Source organism: Bos indicus, chromosome 12 (assembly GCF_029378745.1).
Source record: "Bos indicus isolate NIAB-ARS_2022 breed Sahiwal x Tharparkar chromosome 12, NIAB-ARS_B.indTharparkar_mat_pri_1.0, whole genome shotgun sequence".
In the NCBI taxonomy this organism is placed as follows: domain Eukaryota; kingdom Metazoa; phylum Chordata; class Mammalia; order Artiodactyla; family Bovidae; genus Bos; species Bos indicus.
This window is the reverse complement of record NC_091771.1, coordinates 31,653,533-31,674,925: the sequence shown is the minus strand read 5'-3', so window position 1 is coordinate 31,674,925 and position 21,393 is coordinate 31,653,533. Positions and strand designations below refer to the sequence as shown.

The 21,393-nt window shown below is 43.8% G+C and overlaps 2 protein-coding genes across 12 annotated transcripts in view; one reads left to right on the top strand and one right to left on the bottom strand.

The window, feature by feature from the left end:
- PAN3 (poly(A) specific ribonuclease subunit PAN3) overlaps window positions 1-5,190 on the top strand; it is a 123,202-nt gene extending 118,012 nt beyond the window's left edge. For 8 of the 11 annotated variants that reach the window (XM_070800239.1, XM_070800234.1, XM_070800238.1 and 5 more), the window contains 2 exons: window positions 2,230-2,359; window positions 3,689-5,190. In XM_070800239.1, coding sequence (XP_070656340.1) covers window positions 2,230-2,359; window positions 3,689-3,825 — 267 coding nt within the window. In that variant the 3' untranslated portion in view covers window positions 3,826-5,190. Of the gene's footprint in view, window positions 1-2,229 lie in introns of all 11 variants that reach the window. The other 3 variants (XR_011569751.1, XM_070800235.1, XM_070800237.1) reach the window with 1 other exon arrangement.
- Window positions 5,191-10,376: 5,186 nt separating this feature from the next.
- The window catches only part of FLT1 (fms related receptor tyrosine kinase 1), a 205,037-nt gene continuing 194,020 nt past the window's right edge, over window positions 10,377-21,393 (bottom strand). The window contains exons 28-30 of the mRNA XM_019971466.2: window positions 20,006-20,090; window positions 16,829-16,917; window positions 10,377-13,124 (exon numbers count right to left, since the gene is read on the bottom strand). Coding sequence (XP_019827025.2) covers window positions 12,923-13,124; window positions 16,829-16,917; window positions 20,006-20,090 — 376 coding nt within the window. The 3' untranslated portion in view covers window positions 10,377-12,922. The remainder of the gene's footprint in view (window positions 13,125-16,828; window positions 16,918-20,005; window positions 20,091-21,393) is intronic.

Here is a 21,393-nt window from a genome sequence, read left to right as displayed (position 1 = left end):
TTTAAAACCTGCATGAATAATTTCAGAATTTTTCATGGTGGTCCTTTTTGTTATGATCAAATGTCACAAAATGACTGCCTCTTCTCCCCCAACCCACCCCCACTGTCTTTTATTTACCAGCTGTAGTTTGTTTCAACATATGAGGCCATGAGTGGGAAAGACAAAAATACTTTTGTGTTTAAATATCTTTAAAAGTTGAATTCCTTTCTTTGCAGCCATGAGTCACATTGAGTGCTCTCAGCTCAGGGTGTCATTCAAGTGTTAAAACTGAGAGCCCAGTGCAGGACATGCCAGCAGAGCCCGCTGTGATAAATGGGGGGTAGGTGGTTAGATGAACCATGTTGGTAGAGGCATGTCATAAGTTTATTTAAGAGGCGAGCTTTGTGTTTTAGAGAGGGCTAGGAGGGATGGGATTTACAGAGGAAGGGAGGAATGCATTTTCCTTGTGAACTACTTGTAATCATGGAGAGAAATGGGTCTCCAGAGGTAAACCCTCGCCTTTGTTTAGGTTTGTATGTGAAACAGGGGTTGGCCACCTGTGGCCTGTGGACCAAATCCTTTGCCTGTTTTTAGACAACCTACAAGCTAAGAATTTTTTCTCACATTTTAAAAAGATTGTAAAAACTACAACGAACAATATGAAACAGAGGCTTGTATATGGCCCTGAAATTGAAAGCATTTACTGTCCAGCCCTTTTCTGCTGACCCTGGTCTAAGCTGTCCCTAAGTTGCAACGATTAGAGCAGAAACTAGCCACTGTGGCCCATGATTTAGATCTGTTGGCTACAGTATGCTCATCCCCAGATAAAATGGGTTTTATTTTTAAGCATACTTTGCCATGTTTGAATTTCCTTAAAACTCTTTAGAGTATTGTCAGTAACCTACATTAAGACAGAACAAGACTGTATGTATAATTTAGCTAATCTGGTACGATTTATATATTCATTTGTCCTTTTTCTTTCGGAGAAAACATTTTTTCTTAAGCACCAAGTGGAGAATAAGGCCACCAGATTTTAGAAAACAAGAGTCTATAGTATCAAAGCACCAGCGGGTAAAAATACGTAAAATTGGAATAAATACTGACAGGGAGAGTCTGTGGAATAAGCCACGAACAGACATTGTAGATGAAGGTTACTTATTGAGTCTTAGGATAACTGAAGCTTTGGAGAAAATTCTGTTTCATTTCATAAAATAACTGGGAGTAAATAAATAACTCAGGGTAAATAAAAGAGGAGTAAATAAGTTTATCCTAAATCTGAAAATGTGACAATTTTTTGTTTAGAAAAAGTGTAATAAATTAAAAGGGATGGATGGTCATTTTGGTGATACAAAAATTAAATTTTACATAGATTATTTTGGTGGAAATGACAGAAATTAGATGGTAAAATGATTTGAAAGGCTATTGTCTTCAGAATTAGTGTTAAACATTTTGATGAATTAATGAAAATGAAAGGAAAAATGTACATTGAAAACTAACAAAAGTAAAGTGAAAATCCTAACAGAAGTTATTTGGTGAACTCAGGATTCTTACTAATGCTTTATAAAGGCCTCATTAAAATATTATTGCCAGATCCTGATAGATAGGGATTTGATAATGATCACATACTGGCATTCACACAAGTGGAAATAACACAAGTAAACGTATGAAAACATTTGGTAACATTAGTTAAAAAGGTAAAAAAAAAAAAAAAAATAAAAAAAAAAGGTAAATTAAAATAGCAAGGCACTCATTTGATGTGGTGTTACTGGTACATTGGTACAGATCATAAATTTGTGCTGTTTGATGTCCTTTGGAAATCATTTTGGCTGTATGTATTAAGCTATAAAATTCCTCAGACTTCTTGATTCCATCTCTCCTAGGGAAGTAATTCTACAGAAGAAAAAAATTAAGTAGCCAAATATGTTCATTGCACTGTAATTCATGATGCCAAAAGACTGGAAGATATTGGGGGAATAATTGAAGTCTGCATTTTATGGAGTATCAGCTGGATGGAAAGTATTGCACCCAAGTGTTAAGCGTGACAGACAGACAGGCAGCAACACAGGGCAACATTTTTAAAAAACACACCTGAGTTGAAAAGTGTGTGCACACTGACTAGTGATGTTAAAACATTTATGATTATCTAGAGGGGGATGTGACACAATTTAAAAAATTTTTCATATATTACTGTTGCACGTGTTGTCCTAAAATAGGCTTGCACTTCACATGTTGTGTGTCTGTCTGTTTCAGTTAGATGCTGGTGTGCCAGAAAAAATAAGCCTCATTTCCAGAGACGAGAAGAGTGTACTTGTGGTGACTTACAGTGACTTAAAGCGATGCTTTGAAAATACTTTTCAAGAACTGATTGCAGCTGCGAATGGTCAGTTGTAGTATTTGCTTAAAAAAAAAAAAAATAGGCGGGATATGGCCAAGGAGCTTAACCAATAGCAAATTGCACTACAGCTGAACTGTTGTCAGCGTCTCATCTCACGTTGGGGAAGCACGCAGAAGATGAGCAGAGCTGCTTGCACTTGGGTCAGGTGCGCTGTTACTTGAAAGAAAGAATGTCTCCCTCAGCCCCGAGCTGTGGCTGCCGGCGGGGCCACACCTGTGAAGAATTTATTTTAGATCAAGGAGCACCATTAGGTGAATGATGTTCCAGCTTTTGTTTTTTTTCCCCACTTGTATATGCACTAATTTTAATTTTTTAAAGACTTTTTTCTGATCTTTGAACTTTTGCCATGTTGTATACTTATTAAGGGAAACTATTTGCAAGGACACTTTTGGGAAACCATGCTGGGCAACATTTTTGTTCACTGAGGGGTGCAGAATTTGCTCTTTTGGGGAGGGGTTGCCCTGAATAACATAACGGACCAGGTCAGTGATTTCATGGAAGTACAGTATAGTGCATAGTTCTTGTAAGAGTATTGTATGCAAGCTCTGTATGCCATCCACTGTTTGTTCAGATTGAGAGTTTTTTGGTGTGTTTTGTTTTGTTTTTAAGAACACAGAAAAATATCAGTGAATTATTGGGCATGAATTCCCCTCTCAGCTGATTTAAATCCTTTCTGAATGAGGATAGACAGACACTGAAGGAGCATATAGAACTCTTCGCTCCAGATTAAACCAGAGCCTTTAAAAAAAAAAAAGTGTTCCCCTGCTAATCAGATACATTTATGCCATTTTTTTTAAATAGAAAAAGAACATTAAGAAATTGTGTTAAAGGCCTGAAGGTCAGGAGTCTGTTGCTTTAGGTTCTTTCCAGTTTGCTTTTTTTTGTATAAAGTTCTGTTCTTTGAACCACAGCTTTACTATGGTACTTTACACTGGACACAGATGCAGAGACACTGTTCAGAAGACAAACTGCACACAGCAGTGGTCTGGCGTCGAGAGCTTTCTGAAGTCTTACAGCCTGGATCTGGAAGGATCACAGTCTGCTGTGCCTTTGCAGTCACTGCTTAGCCCAAAGTCATAGTGCTTTTGATAATAATAACTTTGTGGGGTATTCCTGAGTCAGTCAATCTCAAAAGTTTGGAATTATCCTCCTCTTAACTTTCTTAACATTTGGACGTGCAGTTGTCGCCAAACTTGGGTATTCATGGAATTTCTAGTCAATGAAATACCTGTACTTAGATACTGAAGACTGCCAAATACATAGGAATTTTCTTTCATAAAAACCAGTAATGAAGACTCTTATCTCCTTTCCCAGCACTGAATGTTTTACTAGCACTGGGTGCTCACCACACAACGATGAAGAAATGTGGAAACTCAGAAGGTCGGGAGGGACTTCAGGCACTTGCAACTGATGTGACAGTCTTCAATTTTAATAACTATTCCTATTTGTAGTTTTCAGAGAAGTTTTTAATATTTCTCTGTCCACTTTTTATAAGCTTTAAAATGATTTTCTCTGCCTTGAGATTTGCATCAAGAAAAAGCACCTCTTCACCCAAAAGCTTTGAAGACTAGAGACATGCTTTACATGTTTTAACAAGTGTGTTTGAGTCCACGTTTGGTAGCATCAGTTGTTGAGTTAAAAAGGAAATCAATTATTGCATTTGATCAGGATGGATTTTAAAAAGAACATAATGTTCACTATTCAAAGGATAATTAACATTTGCCACCATAATGTTCTTTTTTTATGTAAAAGGAACAAGAACTTGGAAACATTAACATGCAAAGGTCTTTTATCATTATTAGCTCATGTATTTGAGGAAGAGCAGCTGTCTTTTTATATGTTTTTTGACAAATCATATTGTAATTCTTTTGTACAAAAAAGAACTACTTGTATTCTAGAAGAAATATGAAATGCTTAATTTATAAGCGGGCTGGAGATTTTTTCCAATATTGTTTTCTTTGAAAATGAAAGGGGATCATCTATTTTAGTTTCGGGGTCTGGGAACTTTTTGAAAATTTAATTTGTGGACCAATGTTATGTGAAAGCTAAGGAAGGGCAGGGGTAAAATAGGGCTTGATTTTCTCATTCTGTACAGACCAGCAAACTTCCCTCTGCAAGGCAGGCTCAAATCACACACCCAAGAGTGTTGGCGTCATAAAACGCTAGTTTGCTTCAGCCCCTAGTAACCTCAGGACTTGGTTTGAATATAAAAGGTAGACAACTGATATGTTTTCACGAGTAAAATATTGTCAGCCAGAAACAGCTGGTGTCAGGTAAACTTTTTTTTTTTTTTAAGCTTTGTTTTATATTTATTTTTCATTTAGTTTTTATTGGGAATGGTTTTCAATAGCACTCTTATTAGTTCTGCTTAGGTGTTTTTTGGGGGAGCCCTCTTTTCCATAGTGTAATTCCACTTAAGAGGTTGTCTAAAAGTTAGTCTTTTTAATTCATAGGAAGATTTTAATATCTGAGAGTACTCAAATTAAGGATGTAAACTTCCCACACCTTCCTGTTATGACAGATATAAAAGCACAGAAAGGACAACCCTTGAAATCATGTAACATTGGTCATTTCAGCTTTTTGTACCTATTTTAAATTCTGTCAGTGCGTTTACTTCATTGTAAATATTTTTGAGGGCACCTTTGTGTTTTTGCCTTCAACCTTGGTTCTGTGATTTGGATGTCAGCAACTTCCCTGAAAAGCACCAATGTGTTAAGTTCTAATGTCATGACCCCGGTCTGGGTTATTTCATCTTTAATCCTGTTTTCAGTCTCTATGTGTACAGCAGTATTTTTAATAAAGAATTACAGAGAGAAGATTGTCCTTTTTTTTTTTCCCTTTTTGGTACCAGTGCATTTAACAAGATGATGTTTGTCTTACGATCAGGACTTAAAAGGCTGAATATTTCATATGTGTTTTGGAGGAATTTTTGGTCTTTGGATAAAATGTTGGCAGATTTATTTACCAAGTATCTGTTAAATGCTTAACTTGGACCTGTTCTAGACACTAAAAATGCAGATATGAGTATTTGTTATTTACAGAATGTATAGTTACACCCAAATGTTTCTAAGTACATGGCACATGCTTCTGTGAAAGGGAGAGGACCTGCTTCTGTGAAAGGAATGACACCTAGCTCATTATTGATTCAGACTCAGTCTACTGTGTAGATGCAGGTGCCCTTCCCCCCACATCCTCCAGAAACATCATACAAGGGTAGAGAATGAAAATACGGCAAAACGTTAATACTCATCGAAACTGGATACTTGTTCACTAAATATAAGCATACTTCAGAGAGACTGTGGGTTCAGACCTCTGCAATAATGCAATAAAGTGAGTTGCATGATTTTTTTGGTTTCCCCTTGCATATAAAAGTTATATTTACACTATCAATAGCTTTATGTCTAAAAAAATGTATATACCTTGATTTAAAAATCTTGCTAGACATCATCTGAGCCTTCAGCAAGTTGTCTTTTTGCAGTAGTAACAGCAGAGATTCCTGATCACTATAACAAATAGAGCAAGAATGAAAAAGTTTGAAGTGCTAAGAGAATTACCAACACAAACCATGAAGTGAGCAACTGCTGTTGAAAAACGGTGCCTTTAGACTTAATTTGATGCAAAGTTGCCACACAAACTTCAAGTTTGTAGAAAGCACAGTAACTGTGAGGCCTGTCTGTATTTTTGAATGCCTGTTATCACATTATTAACTAAAGATGTATTAATATGTCTTTTGTTGCTCAGACATTATTGACCAGAAACGTATCAATACTTTTTTTTGAAGAGAGTGATGCAGTTAACACTGTTACATAGTTGTACAATGAAGTTTGATCCAGGATTCGTTGTACTACTTAGGATTGTTACCATTCACATGTTGCTGCATTAGGTTTTTATTCCAGTCTTGTGTATATCATAAACAGAAACTTCTTAAAAACGGTGCATGAAGAAATTTTGAGTGAAAAGCTTTTTGGTGAACTTTATACAGACACTTTCTCTGATAGGCTGAGCGATATATATACTAGTGTCTTCAGAATATAGTTCTGATTCAGATGATGTGAACATTAGAGCAATAAAAAGACAAAAAACCTTAGTGATTGATTCTGATATGGAAAGTGGACATGAGACTCACTGGTGCTGGGGGATGCATTCTCCTTTGCCTCTACTGAAGAGTAGTTTGAAGACAGTGTTTCACGAAGATTAGAAGACTTTACAGGTGTGTCAGGTGTTCATATATTGAATGCAATTACCTGCAAAGTGTTAATGAAATAACAATGAATTTTGGGCCCAGTCAGAATAAAAATTGTTTGCCACAGCTGTTAGTTTCTGCAAAAAGCCCCCAGTCAGTAAAGAGTTAATGCCAGACATTGCTCTAGGAACCATTAGAATCCTGACCACAAAAAGTATTTGTGCTCTTGTTGCTCAGTTATGTCCGATTCTTTGTGACCCCATGGACTAGCCCGCCAGGCTCCTCTGTCCACGGGATTCTCCAGGCAAGAATACTGGAGTGGGTTGCCATTTCCTTCTCCAGGGGATCTTCCTGACACAGGGATGGAACCCTGGTCTCCTGCATTGCAGCCACCAGGGAAACAGCCATATAGTAGTTAAGAGGTAATAGTATAACACAGGAGTGATTAAGTAACATAAAGGGTGTGGATCGGGTTGCCAAGCTGAGCAAATTAAAACAAAGAACACCAAGCCTCAGTCATGCAGTGTCACTTGTGCCACATGCTGTTGCTTAAGGAGAATTGGCAGAGCCAGCCTGATTGAAGGGGAGGGAACTGGGTGGGGGAGTGGCAGGAACACTGCTGAGGTTCACAGGGGATGGGAGAGGGTTGAGGCTATCTTTTGGATTGGCCACAGTGTCAAGAGCACATGTGAATTTAGCATTCGCATGACAGTTTGGGGGGGGATCTGGTCAATATGTGTAATTTGCATGTCCTTATCCCATAGATGTCATTGCAAGTCTTGAGGTTGGTTGAGATTATGAAGAGAATTCGTATGGGCTTAGAAGACCAAAGGTCTGGGGCAGTGCCCTGGGTTCCCTGGAACACTATCCACAGATCAGACAAAACCAATGCAAGTCAGAAATGACCTGTGGTGGTGGAGGGGCGGGGGGCATCTGGCAAGTCCAGAAATCAAGGTGTTGATGGGGAAGATTGAGACTAAAAAGGGCCATTGAGTTTAGCAACATGGCATTGTGGATAATCTTGTCAAGAGCAGCTCCATTCAGTGAGAGGGAAAGCTTGGCTCAAGTGGGAGGAAAGGGACCAGAAACAACAAGTGTAAGCCCTCTTTCAAGGAGTTTTGTTGTGAAGAGTAGAGAGAAGGAGTGGTAGCTGGAGGGGAAAGTGGGGATGGTTAGGGTTAGGGTGTTTGGTTTTGCAGGGTGAGAGAGGTACTAGCGTGTTCATCATATCCAGTGGGAAAGTGGGGAGTGGGCGGGGGTGGGGGTGGTGAGGTGCTGGCACGGTGCCCTTGGGTTGAGTTTGGTTGGGGGCTGAGTGCACCAGCGGGTGTTTTGAGTCAGTGTGTGGGTGCAGATGCTGGTAGGTAGGAAAATGTGACCAGGGGATTTTTAAGTTCTCATGATTCCTTCAGTTTCCCCATTAATGTGAAGGGTAAAACTGATGGTACCTATCGTGTTGGGTTGTTCTGAAAATTAAATGGTTTTTCCTTATTTTTTTTCAGCACTTGGAATAGTTGCTGGCACAGAAAATTCACTTGCTGTGTTAGAGTCTGAGCCTAAGCCCTTACTCTTTTTAAAATGGGTTTTTCTTCTGTGAAAAGTTGTGGTAGTTAATCTTTTTTTTCCTTTTGCATATCTTTTATCGAAGAATACAAACACAGGTTTGCAAGTAAGTGGACAGCTCAGTGAGTGAGCACAAAATGAATGCACCTACTACCCCACGCAGATCAAGAAATAGAACCTTCTTTATGGCATCTGATTGGTTTGTTTGTTTTCTCTTAGATGTCTTGAGTTCAAAAAACAGAAGGCTAGTCATTCCTGTGTTGGAACCCAGGAGATTTTTGAAGTATTTTCTGGCCTTTGGAACCCAAAAGTCTGATAACATGTTTAACACTGAAGGGTTCAATAAACCTTACTGGGCCATCCTTCTGCTGGAGTAAAGAAAAAAAAACTATTCCCAAATGTACTGTAAATTTCTAAAGTCATGAGAAAACGTCTAAACTATGACATGACACCAATTCCTCGAGCATTCTTCAAATTGTTTGCCTAAATGAGTGACTTCTGAGTCAAGAAAACCAGTAATATTTTAAAAGGATTTCAGATTCTCATAATGCTTCTTGCCGTCTTCAGCTAATTGAGATTAGTCACATCCCCTTTTCTTGCTTTTATCCCAAAGAAAGTAGGCTTGTTTTCTCGGAAAATGTTTCTCCAATCTGGTTTGCTCATGGTGTTATTAGGAAGGTGACGGTGTGAGCGCTTTCTAAGACAACCTGGTGGTTGCTTATTCTGTGTCTATTAGTGATTCTCTAATTGTTTTCTCTTTCTAGGATGTAACCCACAAAACAAAGTTGAGTACTTAGCTAGTGTCCTTTTCTTACGGAAATTCTTGTCTCTGGATTTTGCCTGATTATTTTGTATGCTTTCCTGCACACAACCTCTAATACACACACACAGTTATATTCAGTTCAGTTGCTCAGTCGTGTCCGACTCTGTGACCCCATGGACTGCAACACACTAGGCCTCCCTGTCCATCACCAACTCTTGGAGTTTACTCAAACTCATGTCCATTGAGTTGGTGATGCCATCCAACCATCTCTCCCTCTGTCGTCCCCTCCCGCCTTCAATCTTTCCCAGATCAGTCTTTTCAAATGAGTCAGTTCTTCGCGTTAGGTGCCAAAGTATTGAAGTTTTAGCTTCAGCATCAGTCCTTCCAATGAATATTTAGGATTAATCTCCTTTAGGATGGACTGGTTTGATCTCTTTGCAGTCTAAGGGACTCTCAAGAGTCTTCTCCAACACCACAGTTCAAAAGCATCAATTCTTTGGCACTCAGCTTTGTTTATTGTCCAACTCTCAAATCCATACGTGACTACTGGAAAAACCATAGTTTTGACTAGACGGACCTTTGTTGGCAAAGTAATGTCTCTGCTTTTTAACATGTTGTCTATGTTGGTCATAACTTTTCTTCCAAGGAGCAAGCACCTTTTACAAACACATACATTCTTCATTATGGTAATACTACTGTTTGGGAAAGCCTGCCTCATTTTTAATTGAGGGGACTTTGATCTGTAGCCAGCACTCACCCTTAGTCTGTACATTTTACTTGTGATCATGTTCATCTTAGATTTAAAAAAAAATTTTTTTTGCAGTATAGTTGCTTTATAGTGTCCTGTTTCTGCTGTACAACAAAGTGAATCAGCTATATATATGTACATATATCTCTTTTTCCTCTGGATAGGGCATGGCAACCCACTCCAGTAATTCTTGCCTGGAGAATCCCACGGACAGAGGAGCCTGGTGGGATACAGTCCATGGGGTCACAAAGAGTCAGACACGACTGAGTGACACAGCACACACGTATCTGTCTTAGGATTTCCTTCCCATTTAGGTCATCACAGAGTGCTGAACAGGGTTCCCTGTGCTCTACCCTGGGTTCTCATTAGTTCTCTTACACGGAGTATCAATAGTGTGTATGTGTCAATCCCAGTCACCCAGGTCATCCCCACCGCTCCTTACCCCCCTTGGTGTCCATACGTTTCTTCCCTGTGTTTGTGTCTCTTATTTCTGTTTTGCAAACCACTTCATCTGGACCATTTTTCTAGCTTTTGTTACACTGTTCGCGTGTCTTGATTGTTAATACAGCCACTCTGTGGGCTGATGGATGATCCGTGCCTGTCTTGAGCTGTATTTGCTGTCTATTTCTTGTGCTGGTTTAGCAGTTAATATTTCACGAGCATTTTTATGCTTGTCCCCCCTCAACAGCCCTAAGAAAACCAAGACCCCTTTTTTCATTTTCACACAGAATTGAAAATATATGGATGTTTTTGTAAGTTAATTTTATTATATGAAGATAACATACAAAATACATTCATAGTGACTAGAGATGTAGGACAAAATTCTGTCTCACTTATAATCTGCAGCATATACTCTTGGTTTGTATAAAAGTAACTTTAAAATTCCAGTTTCCTTAAATAGTTCTGCACAACACACACACACAAATATACATATAGTTACCACCACTGTCAGTCAAAGGCGCGCTCCTTTAATCAGTTACAAGAGGCCAACAAGTGTTTTTTTCCCGTTTGACATCCAAAAGTAACCTTATCAGGATTTTGAACACACTTGCTCCTCGGGTCTGAGCGTCATTCTGAGAACAACTAGAGACAAGCTTGTGCGTGGTTTCAGTCCCCTCCCACCCACCATACTCGGGTTACGTGATCTCACAAGTCCTGGAAAGGGGGTCCTTGCCCCCTAATTGTTCATGCCAACCATTTTTGTCAAAATTGACAAATGGGTCTAATAATGCCATCAATTCATTAGTGATTTAATTTTCTGTGCTGCTTCAGGGCACCTACCTGTGACAAGCCCTTTCCCACTGGAGAGCGTCTTTCCTCCCGGTTTCCAGTTTTTGTTCTATGTTGAGACCTCAGATGGAGCTGGACTGCTGGACAGAGTCTCTGATTCCATTGAGTCTCTGAGGAAGCCAGATTAACACAGTCTAAAGGGTTCTTTGTCTTTTGGAAAAATGGTATTACTAAGGCCTCTTAAAGAACGGATTGCTGAAATCAAGACATATACGTATAGCTAAGGTTTTTCTTTGTTTTCCCTAATTGCTGGATCCTTAACTGACTTGAAAGAACCAGAGACTCAATTTCAAGCTTCTTATATTTTGCCTGCTTAACCTCCTCCCGGTTACCTGATTGCTACTCTTGCCAGTGGTCACAGGTGCTCTTGTGCCTGTAAAGAGGAAGAGCAAAGCTCTCCCCGCCTTTGGTCCCTGGTCCCGTGCTGTCTGGACTCGGCTCCTGGTGGAGACTGGCTGGAGGCTCCTCCAGCAGAGGTCCCCTCCCACCACCACCCCGGGAGCAGCTCTCTGGCTGGGGACAAGCCAACTCTCCCGTCTCTTCACACCAAGAACCTTGAAACGAGACTGTGACCACCCCCGCCTCCACCAGTCCCCTGCCCTCTGGCCAGGGCAGGATGTCCAGGCCTATCTATCACCTTTGTCTCAGGTTCTAGGGTTACATCACCTGTGTCAAGGTAAGCATCCTCCTCTCCACCAGGAGCAGTGATTCCTGGTGGCCTGCCTGGCCCTGACTGGCCCCAGAAGGTGCACACACACCCTAAATACACAGAATCACGCAGAGATGGTGGCGGACCCAGGGCCTCTCGGCCCCAAGAAGTGGGCGCCCTTTTGTACCCTGTCCCTATTTCGGTCACAACTCAGACCCGAGGCAGGGCCCAAAGTAGGTGAAAAGAGGCTTTTCTCTTACTGACGGCTCATTAACTAATATCCTGAGTCCCAGTTCTAGAAACATCTTGCATAAATCACACACCACCTTTTTCCTCAAGGAGCATAAAGTGCTTCATAGACATTGGTTACTGCTCTTGTGTCCAGGAGACAAGCGTGAGAGAGTTGGGGTCCCCACTGAGTAAGAAGGACACGTGGCTGCCTTCCTGTCCTCCAGTCCCCTCGGTCTCAGGCAGTTGGTCTGGTGCAGAGGGGGTTTTCACTCCCACCTTCCCTTTTTCTCCATCTATCCTAGTTTGGGTCTAGAGAAAACCTCCACAAGACTGTTGCCCTTCTCCTCAGCTTCCTTTGATTACTAATTGAAACATGTTAGAACAAAGAAGTGAATTAAGTGGACTATATATGAATACTCAAAATAGAAGCAGACGTTATCTGTGAAAACGTGGCTTTAAGCCTAAGAGGTGACATGACAGACCAGACTCACTGGGGTGAGCCCACCTAAGGTTTTACAATCTGCTTGATAGTTCCAACAATTATGTTTGGCTTTTTTTTTTTTAAACCTCGCATCACCCCTCCGTCCTGTCTGCTCCCTGGATGGATTCTCCAAGGTGGACCCAGTGGCACTGTCCTCTACTCACTCCCGCCCCACGAGGTGCAGCTCCAGACCCCCTCCCCTGCCCTGTGTGCTCTCCCCGTCTTCTCCCTCCCCACACACACAGAGCCTGCTGGAGACCCCAGAACCATGCCTCTGACAGCACAGGCCTTGCTGGCCCAAAGAGTCCGAGCCGCAGTGACAGGTGACAGCGTGTGTCCTGAGCCACCTGGAGCCCGGAGGCTGTGGGGTCTCCGGGGTCAGGATTTCTCCTCCCCGCTGAGTCCTGCAAGGGTCGGCAGTGGCGCTCTGTCACTATTCCTCTATGTGGGGTTACATTCTTGTTAGTCAAGAGAGACAAAAGCACTATTAAAAAAAAACACACACACACACAAAAGCAGCCGGCTCCTGTGGAAAGGAAAAGGTGTCGATTTCTATATGCATAATACTGGCAAAAGCTAGTTTTCTGGGGTTTATAAATACACACGTGGTTCTAGAAAGAAGGCTGTGCAGAATCGGGCTTTAGACTGGTGGGGTGGAGTACAGGACCACAGAGTTGTAGTCGGGCGGAGGTGAGCAGCAGGAAATCTTCCTCTCCAGCTCCGAGTGATCATAGGTGAACCTGCGGTGGCCCGCGCCCAGGTGCCCACAGCTGGCGTGGCAAAACGTGGGTCTGCTGAGGTCAGAAAGGCCTGACTCCTTACTCTTACTGGTTACTCTCAAGCTAAAGACAGAAAAGAAAGAAAAAAAAATCAATTGTACAAAATGGATTTATTGGAAACACTAAAGTCCACTCTTGAGTGGGCGCTTTGTTCAAGCCCAGCGGCTTCCCTGGTCAGTAAAGAATCTGCCTGCTGGGAGGCCCGAGTTCGATCCCTGAGGCATGAAGACCCCCTGGAGAAGGAAATGGCAGCCCACTCCAGTATTCTTGCCTGGAAAATCCCATGGACACAGGAGCCTGGTGGGCTACAGCCCATGGGATCGCAAAGAGTTGGAGTCGACTGGAGGATTAACACTTGTTCAAACCCATCCAGAGTGAGTCTGTTGAGTCCTACCTCGAACTAGGCTGGGGTGTCTGGAGCTGCCCACGGCCTCTCCTCCACTGGCCAGGGACGGAGGGTGGGATTAGTTAAAACAAATCCAGAATTCCTGGTGGAAAACAGCTCCCAGGCTTGGGTCCAGCGCTCCCCTCCGCGGGTCCGTTAGCACCTGGGATTGGCTGAAAGATGCTAAGTCTGTGAACAACATCTTCTAAGGGGAGAGCTGCGATTAAAATAGAGGATCTTGAGAGGAGGCGCCTCCTGCATCAACCAGGTGGGCCCTGAATGCAATCCCACGTGTCCGGGCGGGGGCATCACAGCGCTCGCAGGAGGAGCGGGGCCACGGCCATAGAGGAGGAGTGCCGGGGGCGTCATGGCTGGAGGAGGCGCTGGCCAGGATGTCCTGTGGGGGAGGGGGCCTCATGTCGGGATGCAGCCCTGCCGACACCTCGACACCTCGTTCTGGGGCGTCCGGCCTCCGGAACTGCAAGAGGATCCATTTCTCCCGTTCTGAGCCACCGACTTCATGCAAAGTTCTTGCGGCCGCCTGGAGCAATGCCTAGGACGTGCTACAGAAACTTGGTAAGTTTCTCCCTCTCAAGTTTGTGCTCCGGAGGAGAGAAGCATTCGGTTTGGTTCGGTTCCGGGCAGTGTGTCGCTGGCCAGGGCGAAAAGACTGGCTTTTGGGTTGGGTGCAGGTGGGGCGGGGAGCTGGTCTGGTCCTCCGTATTTGATAGTTTCAGCAACACCGGTGGGAGTGAGAACCCCGCGTGCCACTGGCCGTTTGGCTCGAGATTGGCGCACCCAGCCTTTGAACCATGTTCTGTATGTTGGTCTCGGAGTGGACCATTTTTTTTCCACAAAGGTCTGGAAGTGTTTCAAGGCAGGAAACAAGAACATGTGGGCCCCATTTCTCCCCCTCACTCCGTGTCCTGTGACCTGCCCAGGACTGGGCTCGGGGTCCCTGGGTGCCCGTGGAGAGGACGCAGGTGCGCAGGTGTCCGTCGGGGAGCGTTCACAGCCCTCCAGTCTTCTGTAGTTGATGAGCTGGGGCCCCACTGCTCACAGGTGTCTGCGGACACCCTTTGGTTTACCTCAGGGTCTGCAAACTAGCCTGTGAGCTGGCCACCTGTTTGGTTTGTTGTTGTTTTTTAAAACAATAGTTTTATTGACATGTTTGCATATTGTACAGTATACGTATTTAAAGTGTACTCTGGGCATTTCATATAAATGAAATCCTACAACTGGCTCCTCTCACTTAATTCAAGGTTCATCTATGTTGTAGCCGCCTATCAGTACCTCGTACTTTTGATTGACAAATATTCTCTTGTACGGATATATGCATTTTATTTATCGGTTCACCAACTGATAGACATGAGAGTTGTTTCTACTTTTGATTCTTATGAATATTCGCATATACGTTTCTGTGGGGTATATGTATACCTACAGAGTTGCATTGCTGGCTCAGAGTAACTCTGTTTAACCTTCTGAGGACTGCTTTCCTCTGTAAACTGCTAGATTGTTTTCCAAAGTGGCTGCAGTAATATCATGTTCCCACCAGCAAGCATCCAGAGTTCTAATTCCTCCACGTCCTCATCAACACTGACTCTGGTTAGTGAGGACCAGAGTTCTAGAACCACATCCCTGGTTCAAACCATTCTGGTGGGGGTGAAGAGGTGGCTCATGTGATTTGCATTTGCCCTGATATCTGATGAGGTGAAGCTGATTTTCACGTGTTCCCTGGCCAAGGCCACCGGCTCTTGTGAGTATGGTTGACTGGACACAGCTGCATTTTATTGCTCGTCTATCAGCTGCTTTTATAAGTGGCAGAGTTGAGCAGTTACCACTGGCCCCTTACGAATGGGTCTGCATTCAGTAGAAAAACCATCTAAGTGAAGTTTCGTACAATAGAAACTTGTCGGCAGTCAGAATTTAGACTGTAAAAAAACACATGCAGAACATACTTTTCTGAAAACACTTAACTCTGAACACAGCACCAAACTACACAAATGTAGAATGAAAACAGCATTTCAACTCCACCAAAAGTATTGATCATGAAAGATGTAAAAAGTCACCTGACTTCCCTAGGCACGGTTCCCTTTTTAAACAAGTCCACCCCCAAAGTACTCTTGTTCTCCTAGCTCTTCAACTGTATGGAAAACATAGGGTGCTTGAGAATTTGAGGAAAAGAGAAGGGAGCACTCCACCTGTGTTGTGGAGGAACTGAAGACTTTGTTCACTTTTTAAATCTTGTTTTCGGGTCCTTTGCTTACCGAAGGCGGCCCAACTTCTCCCAAGTGTTTTGGGAACTCTGTTTAAGGGGTGGGGGAAGTTTGCAGATCCCTGATTGAGATAAAAGAGGGGCAGAACGGTTCCACATCGGGGGGAGGGTCCAGGGCAGATGTTTGAACCAGGAAAGGAAGGCAAATCTGGTGGGCCTTGCCCTGCCCAGCGATGTCGCTGGGCAGAGAGGAGCACGGAGAGGAGCCGGCCGTGCAGAGTGCAGCGAGAGCCCTGGTAGTTCTGACAGTGTTGTCACTGGCTGCCCGGTGGAGGCAGGAGAGCGGGCTCTAACAGGAAACGAGCCTTCATTTGGAAGAGTTGGGGTCTCAGGATGGCGCGTCTTAGGACTAGACGACTGTCCCGGGGCCCTTCTTGTCCCCTCATTGCAGGCCCTCAGCGGGTAATGGGTGTGCGTTCTCTCCCCGCCCCCTCGGACAGGTCTCTGGTCCGGACTGTACACTGTTCACAGTTGAGGACGTCCAGCTCCTTTCCGCTGAAAGACTATGCTTCTCTTTGCTGGAGTGTTCTGTCTTCTCTCAAATCCCACTCTTCCTTTCCAGAGCATGGTGCTCAAGTGTCTGCTTTTTTCTGTTTGTTTGTTTTTTTTTTTTTTAATGATTTTTTTAAATTCATTTATTTTTAATGGAAGGATAATTGCTTTACAGGATTGTGTTGGTTTCTACCGAACATCAACATGAATCGCCATAGGTTTACTCATGTCCCCTCCCACTTGAACATCCCTCCCACCTCCCTCCCCATCCTACCTCTCTGGGTTGTCACAGGGCCCCGGTGTGACTTCCCTGAGTCATACAGCAAATTCCCATTGGCTCTTTATTTTATATATGGCAATGTATGTTTCCACATTACTCTCTCCATGCCTCCCACTCTCTCCTTCCTCCCCCTGCCCCAGCCGTGTCCATATGTCTGGTTTTATGCCCTCTTTACTTTCCTTCCAGGGAAAAGAGCTTTCTGCACAGCCTGGACACTGCAGTTTAGGAGGGCAGGCAGCGCTCAAGTATGGCCATGAAACCCTCCTCCCGGGCATCGTCCCTCTTGCCCCTCCAGAAAGTGAGAAAAGCCCCCCACCCCCGGCTTCCTTACTCACTTCAGTGGGGCCTTGGGTTTGCTCTCTGCCCAGGTGAAGCGCTTCAGCAAGGGGGAGGCCAGCAGGGTGCCACTATCCAGCTGGTAGTCCTGCAGGGAAGAACGAAGAGTTACAGCTCCTGCTTGAGCCAGAGGGGTTCGTGACGTTGGGATGCATGTCTGAGGTCACTCCAGCATCTGGCCTCCCTCCCTGTGTGGACAGAGCACTCTCTCCGTACTGGCCAGTCTGCTGCTGCTGCTAAGTCGTTTCAGTCGAGTCTGACTCTGTGCGACGCCATAGACGGCAGCCCACCAGGCTCCCCCATCCCTGGGATCCTCCAGGCAAGAACACTGGAGTGGGTTGCCATTTCCTTCTCCAATGCATGAAAGTGAAAAGTGAAAGCGAAGTGGCTCAGTCGTGTCTGACTCTTCACGACCCTATGGACTGCAGCCCACCAGACTCCTCCGTTCATGGGATTTTCCAGGCAAGAGAACTGGAGTGGGTTGCCATTGCCTTCTCCAACTGGACAGTCTAAACCTTGTCAATTACAAGAGGCCACTATGTCCAGTGACTCAGAGACCCTTCTTCCTGCAGGTGAAGAAAGCAAATATAATCAAAATGGGAAATTGCAGGTAACAGGTGAGCATTTTTCGTAGTCAACTTTTATGCTATTTTATGCAAACTATTGGGTAAATATGTTAAAGCTAATTGGGCAGCTGACTTGGCAGTGATATGTAAAGATTCCCTGGTGGCTCAGGTGATAAAGAATCTGCCTGCAATGCAGGAGACCCAGGCTTGATCCCCGGGTCGGGAAGATCCCCTGGAAAACAGAATGCAGCCCACTCCAGTATTCTTGCCTGGAGCATCCCCATGGACAGAGGAGCCTGGTGGGCTACACTCCATGGGGTCACAAAGAGTTGGACACAACTGAGTGAGAAATAATAAAGACAGGTTTAATTTTCTTTCTTGAAGATTGTATGGAGGTTTGAGACCCTCCTGAGTTACCGTGATATTGAATGGTTTGCCTTGGAGACGAACAGAGATCATTCTGTCGTATTTGAGACTACATCCAAGTACTGCAATTTGGACTCTTTTGTTGACTATGATGGCTACTCCATTTCTTCTAAGGGATTCTTGCCCACAGTAGTAGATATAATGGTCATCTGAGTTAAATTCATCCATTCCAGTCCACTTTAGTTTGCTGATTCCTAAAATGTCAATCTTGCCATCTCCTGTTTGATCACTTCCAATTTGCCTTGATTCATGGACCTAACATTCCAGGTTCCTATGCAATATTGCTCTTTACAGCATCAGACCTTGCTTCTATCACCAGTCACATCTGTAGCTGTGTGTTGTTTTTGCTCTGGCTCCATCCCTTCATTCTTTCTGGAGTTATTTCTCCACTGATCTCCAGTAGCATATTGGGCACCTACTGACCTGGGGAGTTCATCTTTCAGTGTCCTATCCTTTTGCCTTTTCATACTGTTCATGGGGTTCTTGAGACAGGAATACTGAAGTGGTTTGCCATTCCCTACTCCAGTGGACCACATTTTGTCAGAAATAAAAACACACTCCTTGGAAGAAATGTTATGACCAACATAGAAAGGATATTAAAAAGCAGAGACATTACTTTGCCAACAAAGGTCCATCTAGTCAAGGCTATGGTTTTTCCAGTAGTCATGTATGGATGTGAGAGTTGGACTATAAAGAAAGCTGAGCGCCGAAGAATTGATGCTTTTGAACTGTGGTGTTGGAGAAGACTCTTGAGAGTCCCTTGGACTGCAAGGAGATCCAACCAGTCCATCCTAAAGGAGATCAGTCCTGGGTGTTCATTGGAAAGACTGATGCTGAAGCTGAAACACCAATACTTTGGCCACCTGATGCAAAGTGCTGACCCATTTGAAAAGATCTGATGCTGGGAAAGATTGAAGGCAGGAGAAGGGAACAACAGAGGATGAGATGGTTGGATGGCATCACTGACTCAATGGACATGAGTTTGAGTAAATTCTGGGAGTTGGTGATGGACAGGGAGGCCTGGTGTGCTGTAGTCCATGGGGTTGCAAAGAGTCAGACACGACTGAGCGATGGAACTGAACTGAGTTACAGTTTCCAGCAATTCCGTTTACTCACTGGGTCATATTTAGCACTGAGTTTTACGCAGGGCCTTCCTTATACTGTCAAAATGGTGTTTCCAGCGAGTGGACCCCACACGTAGTTCCTGCCACCCTTTGGGTCTCTTATGTGTCTCTGCGTGTGTCCTTGACTATCAGGGAGGAACCTAAGCAAGGATACTGCCCTAGGGCCCAGTGCATCAGGGTCGGGAGGGCTAAGGGTCAAAGAAACCTTGCATGTTGTATTCAGTGCCATTTCCTTGGACTTAAAACCAGCATTCTAAGCAGCAAAGCAACATTTCCAGCACTTTGTCTTTGTAGTCACAGCTTATTTGTAATTTTTTTTGTTTGTTTAATGTTCACGTCATCTTTTTCTCTCTATCTGGTGTATTTGAAGGGTTTGGGCATTTTCCAGTGGTGACCACAGCATTTGAGGTCACCACCTTCTCACCACAGTAGGCTTTCCAGGCCTTTTTTGGGTCATGGCTCTGTGAGCATGGGTGGTCCTGGATCCAGTGACTGTGTCTGGAGACCACGCTCTGGTCCAGCTCTCTGTCTCCTCCCCTTAATCTCTCAGCCCCTTATCCAAACCTTTAAAGGGACAGGTGAGTTGAGGCCTCTTGTTTGCCAGGGCTGTGTGGATTGCTTCTCTCTGTGCGGCTGGGTGGGAGCCTGGCTGCTCAGCTCTGGAAGCTTTGTGGGAAGGAGCAAGAGGTCTCGGAGATTGTGCCAGGATCTCAGAGGGGAGGCCCCGCCCCTCGCACAGTTTTGAGTTGCTTTGATGCTGGGATAGCAGGCTTCCACCCCTGACAGCCAAGATGCTTAGAAACACCCAAGGATGTTTCCTAAGGTTATGCCCAGCCAAGGACTTGGGCCCTGGGGTGAGCTCTGGGTCATCTTCAGACTACAGAACTACTTTCAGATTAGCTCTGTATGTCCCATGTCTTGTTGCCGTTCCCCTGGAAGTGTCATTTCAGCCACCACTGATGACTGGCCCCTGGTGACCTAGAGCAACCAGACAGTTGGGGTTTGTGTTTGCATGGGGGGCTGCCCGGGGTGTGCTGAGGAGGTTAATTCTGTTACTTACATCAAGCAGGGAGGTGCCATTCGGTGAGAATTCTTCAAAGGTTTTGAGTTTTTCCAGGCTGATGAAATTGAAAGCATTGACATATCTAAAGAAGCAGAAAGGATAATCAGGTCAGTAATTAAACTTAAAAGCTTTTGCACAACGAAAGAAACTATAAGCAAGGTGAAAAGACAGCCTTCAGAATGGGAGAAAATAATAGCAAACGAAGCAACTGACAAAGAATTAATCTCAAAAATATACAAGCAACTCCTGCAGCTCAATTCCAGAAAAATAAATGACCTAGTCAAAAAATGGGCCAAAGAATTAAACAGACACTTCTCCAAAGAAGACATACAGATGGCTAACAAACACATGAAAAGATGCTCAACATCACTCATTATCAGAGAAATGCAAATCAAAACCACAATGAGGTACCATTTCACGCCGGTCAGAATGGCTGCTATCCAAAAGTCTACCAGCAATAAATGCTGAAGAGGGTGTGGAGAAAAGGGAACCCTTTTACACTGTTGGTGGGAATGCAAACTAGTACAGCCACTATGGAGAACCTTAAAAAACTGTGGAGATTCCTTAAAAAACTGGAAATAGAACTGCCATATGACCCAGCAATCCCACTGCTGAGCATACACACTGAGGAAACTAGAATTGAAAGAGACACATGTACCCCAACGTTCATCGCAGCACTATTTATAATAGCCAGGACATGGAAGCAACCTAGATGTCCATCAGCAGACGAATGGATAAGAAAGCTGTGGTACATATACACAATGGAGTATTACTCAGCCATTAAAAAGAATACATTTGAATCGGTTCTAATGAGGTGGATGAAACTGGAGCCTATTATACAGAGTGAAGTAAGCCAGAAAGAAAAACACCAATACAGTATACTAACGCACATATATGGAATTTAGAAAGATGGTAACGATAACCCTATATGCAAGACAGCAAGAGAGACACAGATGTATAGAACAGTCTTTTGGACTCTGTGGGAGAATGCCAGGGTGGGATGATTTGAGAGAATAACATTAAAACATGTATATTATCATATGTGAAACAGATCGCCAGTCCAGGTTCAATGCATGAGACAGGGTGCTCAGGGCTGGTGCACTGGGATGACCCAGAGAGATGGGATGGGGAGGGAGGTGGGAGCGAGGTTCAGGGTGGGGAACACATGTACACCTGTGGCTGATTCATGTCAATGATGGCAAAAACCACTACAATATTGTAAAGTAATTAGCCTCCAATTAAATAAATTTTAAAAAATGAATAAAAAATTTTAAAATGCTGATTAAAAAAAAAAAGAATAATCAGGTCAGGATAACGCCTTCAGTTTTGATTAGTCAGGAGATCACAGGCACCCCATCCCAGCTAAGATGAACCCGAATGCCAGA